Genomic DNA, 3732 nt, shown 5'->3' on the forward strand with positions numbered 1-3732 from the left:
CGTCACCCTTGGTGGCTTCCTGAGCAGTCACCATGGATGGCCTGGCCCCAGGGCTGAGCAGGCTGGAGGGGCCGGGAGGCCGGAGAGGCCCTGGGTGGCTGCCGTGTCGGGGTCACTTCCTGCTCCTCTGCCTGCTCTCCAGGGCCAGCTTCACAGCAGGTGGGGCCCTGTCCCCCCTCTGCCCCGTCCCCAGGGGGTTCTTGGGGGCTCACGGGGCTGAGGGCCGGGACACCCCGGGGGGAGGCGTTTTGAGCAGCCAGCCCTTGCCCCTCTGGGCTGGAGTGGCGGGCGGCGGCCACCTGCCTGGCTGGTCCCAGGTCACGGCTTTCTCTCCACAGGGGCGGCTGACGGGGCTGGGTGGAGAGGACCTGCCCACCATCGTCATCGTGGCTCACTACGACGCCTTCGGGGTGGCCCCTGTGAGTGCCCCTGCCCGGAGCCCTCGGGGGTTCCGTGGCCGTGTCCCCACTGTTGGTCTTGGCACTGGGGTTGAGCCCGGGACTCGGCGTGTCCCCAGCCCTCCTGTCCCTCCTCCTGAGACAGCGCCTGGCCTTGGTCCTGCGTCCCCTGCCCCAGCCCTGAGCTGCTGGGGTGAGCTCTGCGTGACAGGAGTGTCCACCCAGTGTCCTGCACGTCCTGGGCCTCAGTCACCCCAGAAGGAAGCCTGGACCCGCCGGTTCTGGTGCTTCCTCTCGGACACCGAGCACAGCATCCCTCAGGGACCACTGTGCCCCTGGGTGGTCCCAACACTTTCCTCTTCCCCAGAGCCAGTTGTCACCCACTGGGGACCCCGTGTTAGGACGTGCAGATGAGGTGAAGGCAGGGGCAGGTGGTCGGATGGCGCCCTGCAGCTGGGCACCAGGCTGGGCAGCTGTCACGCGCAGGGCCGGGCAGAGGCCGGGTGGAGGCCGGGCGGCCTGGGTGCTGCCCTCAGGGAGCCAGTCGGACCTTGCTGGGGCCTCGGCCTGCAGGTGTGGGATGCGGTCAGGCAGGACAGAGGGGCTAGCCATCCAGCCGGGGGCCGGAGCTGGGCCAGAGGCGAGCCTGGTGGGTGGTTCTCGGTGACCACTGGCGGTGGGCTGTCTCTCCACAGTGGCTGTCCCTGGGCGCGGACTCCAACGGGAGTGGTGTCTCGGTGCTGCTGGAGCTGGCCCGGCTCTTCTCCAGGCTCTACACCTACAAGCGCACCCACGCGGCGTGAGTGCTGGCACCCGGCGGGCGGGTGGCGGGCAGGCGGGGCTCTGGCCAACGACGAAGGCGTGAGGTGCTGGCGTGCAGCGGCTGGTCACACTCTGGTGGCATCCTGCTGAGCAGCGTCCGGCCCACCTGCTCCAGGACAGGACACCCCAGTCGTGACAGCCGCCAGTGTCCCCTAGGGCAGGGTCTCCTGGAGAGCCGAGGTAACTGCTTGGAGAAATCAGGGCCACTGTGCCCAGAATGTCCCCAGCCTCTCTCGTCTCCGGGTGCTGCCTAGTGCCTGTGGCCGTGTGCAGAGCATCTGCGCCTGCAGCCAGCATCAGGGGCCTGTCCCACCCGTGGCACTGGAAGCGGACACTTGTCTGTCACCTGCTGAGCTGTCGCAGCCAGGCCATGGGGCACAGGGTGAATGGCCACTTGGAGCAGGTGACAACACCTGTAGACTCGGAGCTTGGAGCAAGCGGCTGCACAGGGGCCCCTCGGCGTCCTTGCCTGGGACACCCCAGACACAGTCCCTTCTGGATGCAGCTGTGTGTGTGGAGCTGTGGCCCTGGCCAGGTGGCCTGTAGATCGTCCATGGACTCGCTCTGGGCAGTTGTCCTGCATGCTCAGGGGCAGTGGCGGGCAGCCTGGAGCCCTGGCACAGTGTGAAGGCCGTTCTGATGGTCTCTCGCCCTGACACGCCCTTTCTGAGCATGTCCCCTGCTCTGAGGTGTCCTCCAGCGTCCATCTGAAATCCCGGCCCGAGGGCAGAGCCACCTCCTGGCCCAGGGTGCCTGTGGACCTGCAGTCTCTGTCGTCCCAGGGCCGCCTGGTGCCCGTGTCTCCTCTACCCGGGGTCCAGCCACCAGGCTCAGTGGTCTCCTGGCCCCCCAATAGCCACCTTCTCACGGCTGGTGTCGACACGACCCTGTTTCCACGGAATGCCTCCTGGAGGCCCAGGGGTGTGAATTTGGGGGACGGTTTGCCTTAGGCAGGGACAGTGGGAGGCAGGGGGACCTCCCTGGGGGGCTCCAGGCAGGGCGAAGCCCCATGGCTGTCAACGCAGCTGGCCACCTTGGAAGCGCAGGGTGGCCCTGGCAAGTGGACGGTGCGAGAAGGCCCCCTGTCTTCCCTGGTGTCTGCGTCCCGGGCCACCAGGCCAGTGTCTCCTGCTGTCCAGGAGCTCGAAGCCACTGCAGTGGGCCTTCAACTGAGACAGCCCCACCCCGGTCACCCCACTCAGTGTCTGGGGACATGTGGCTTCATGGCCGGGGAGCTCTTGGCCTGGAGGCGGTGGAGGCAGGGACACTGCACCAGAGAGTGGCCCTAATGTCCACAGCCCAGGGCAGTGGCCCATTCTTGCTCTGGCGAGGCCCACAACCTGCCCGTCCTCCGCCCAGGGTGCTGGCTGTGACCTGAGGCTCCCCCCCCAGGTACAACCTCCTGTTCTTTGCTTCTGGAGGGGGCAAGTTTAATTACCAGGGGACCAAGCGCTGGCTGGAGGACAACCTGGACCACACAGGTGGGTGACCGGGGCAGAGCAGCACCCAGGGGTGACAGGGCCTCCTCCTGGCTGCTGCCACCTCAAAACCCTCAATGCCCACAGACTCCAGCCTGCTCCAGGACAATGTGGCCTTCGTCCTGTGCCTGGACACCGTGGGCCGGGGCAGCAGCCTGCACCTGCACGTGTCCAGGCCGCCCCGGGAGGGGACCCTGCAGCACGCCTTCCTGCGGGAGCTGGAAACGGTGGGTGCTGTGGCCACTGTGGCTGGGCGGGCGGCGCTGGACCTGCCTCGGGCTGTAGGGGCATCGGGGAATGGCCGGCAGGGCCACCCTGACAGCGCTGCGGGCACAGGTGGCCGCCCACCAGTTCCCCGAGGTGCGGTTCTCCATGGTACACAAGAAGATCAACCTGGCCGACGACGTGCTGGCCTGGGAGCACGAGCGCTTTGCCATCCGCCGGCTGCCCGCCTTCACCCTGTCCCACCTGGAGAGCCACCGTGACGGCCAGCGCAGCAGCATCATGGACGTGCGGTGAGGCCTTCCAGAGTTTCCTTAGCCCAATGGGGCGGGTGGCCGCAGGACAGGGGCCTGGAGCCTGGGAGGAGGGCACCACCAGGCAGGCTCCCCAGTCCTGCCGTGGCCAGGGGAAGCCTCGGCATGTCAGGCACCGGGGGCTAAGGAGGGTGGCGAGAGTGGGCCGCGGTCCAGGCCGCTGCCCCTGGCCCACCCTGCCAGTCACCATCTGCCACCCACAGTCCAGACCAGGGCTCCCCCAGGACACTGTGGGCACTGGGTGCTCTGGGCCGCGGTGGACTGGGCCCCTGTGAGGCCTGTGACGGGACCTCCTGGGCGGGCCTAGGCAGTGCCACCCTCTGCCGTGGCTGGGGGTGCCTTTCCCCAGTGTCCCCAGGGCTACAGGACAGTGCCACAGACAGGGCCTGCAGCCCCAGGGATGTTCCCGTCCTCGGGGCCGTGTCCTCACAGCCTGTAGGGAGGTCCTCTTGCGCACCAGGGCCCAGTTGCCTGGATGGCGGCCGTGTGCTTGTCACA

The 3732-nt window shown here is 68.1% G+C and overlaps 1 protein-coding gene across 1 annotated transcript in view; it reads left to right on the forward strand.

Annotated features, from left to right (window-relative positions):
• The window catches only part of Ncln (nicalin), a 17329-nt gene that overhangs the window by 6536 nt on the left and 7061 nt on the right, over window positions 1–3732 (forward strand). The window contains exons 5-9 of the mRNA XM_015503814.2: window positions 339–419; window positions 1094–1197; window positions 2613–2701; window positions 2786–2925; window positions 3035–3213. Of these exons, the coding sequence (XP_015359300.2) occupies window positions 339–419; window positions 1094–1197; window positions 2613–2701; window positions 2786–2925; window positions 3035–3213 (593 nt within the window). The remainder of the gene's footprint in view (window positions 1–338; window positions 420–1093; window positions 1198–2612; window positions 2702–2785; window positions 2926–3034; window positions 3214–3732) is intronic.

Source organism: Marmota marmota, unplaced genomic scaffold, assembly GCF_001458135.2.
Source record: "Marmota marmota marmota unplaced genomic scaffold, marMar, whole genome shotgun sequence".
Classification (NCBI taxonomy): Eukaryota; Metazoa; Chordata; class Mammalia; order Rodentia; family Sciuridae; genus Marmota; species Marmota marmota.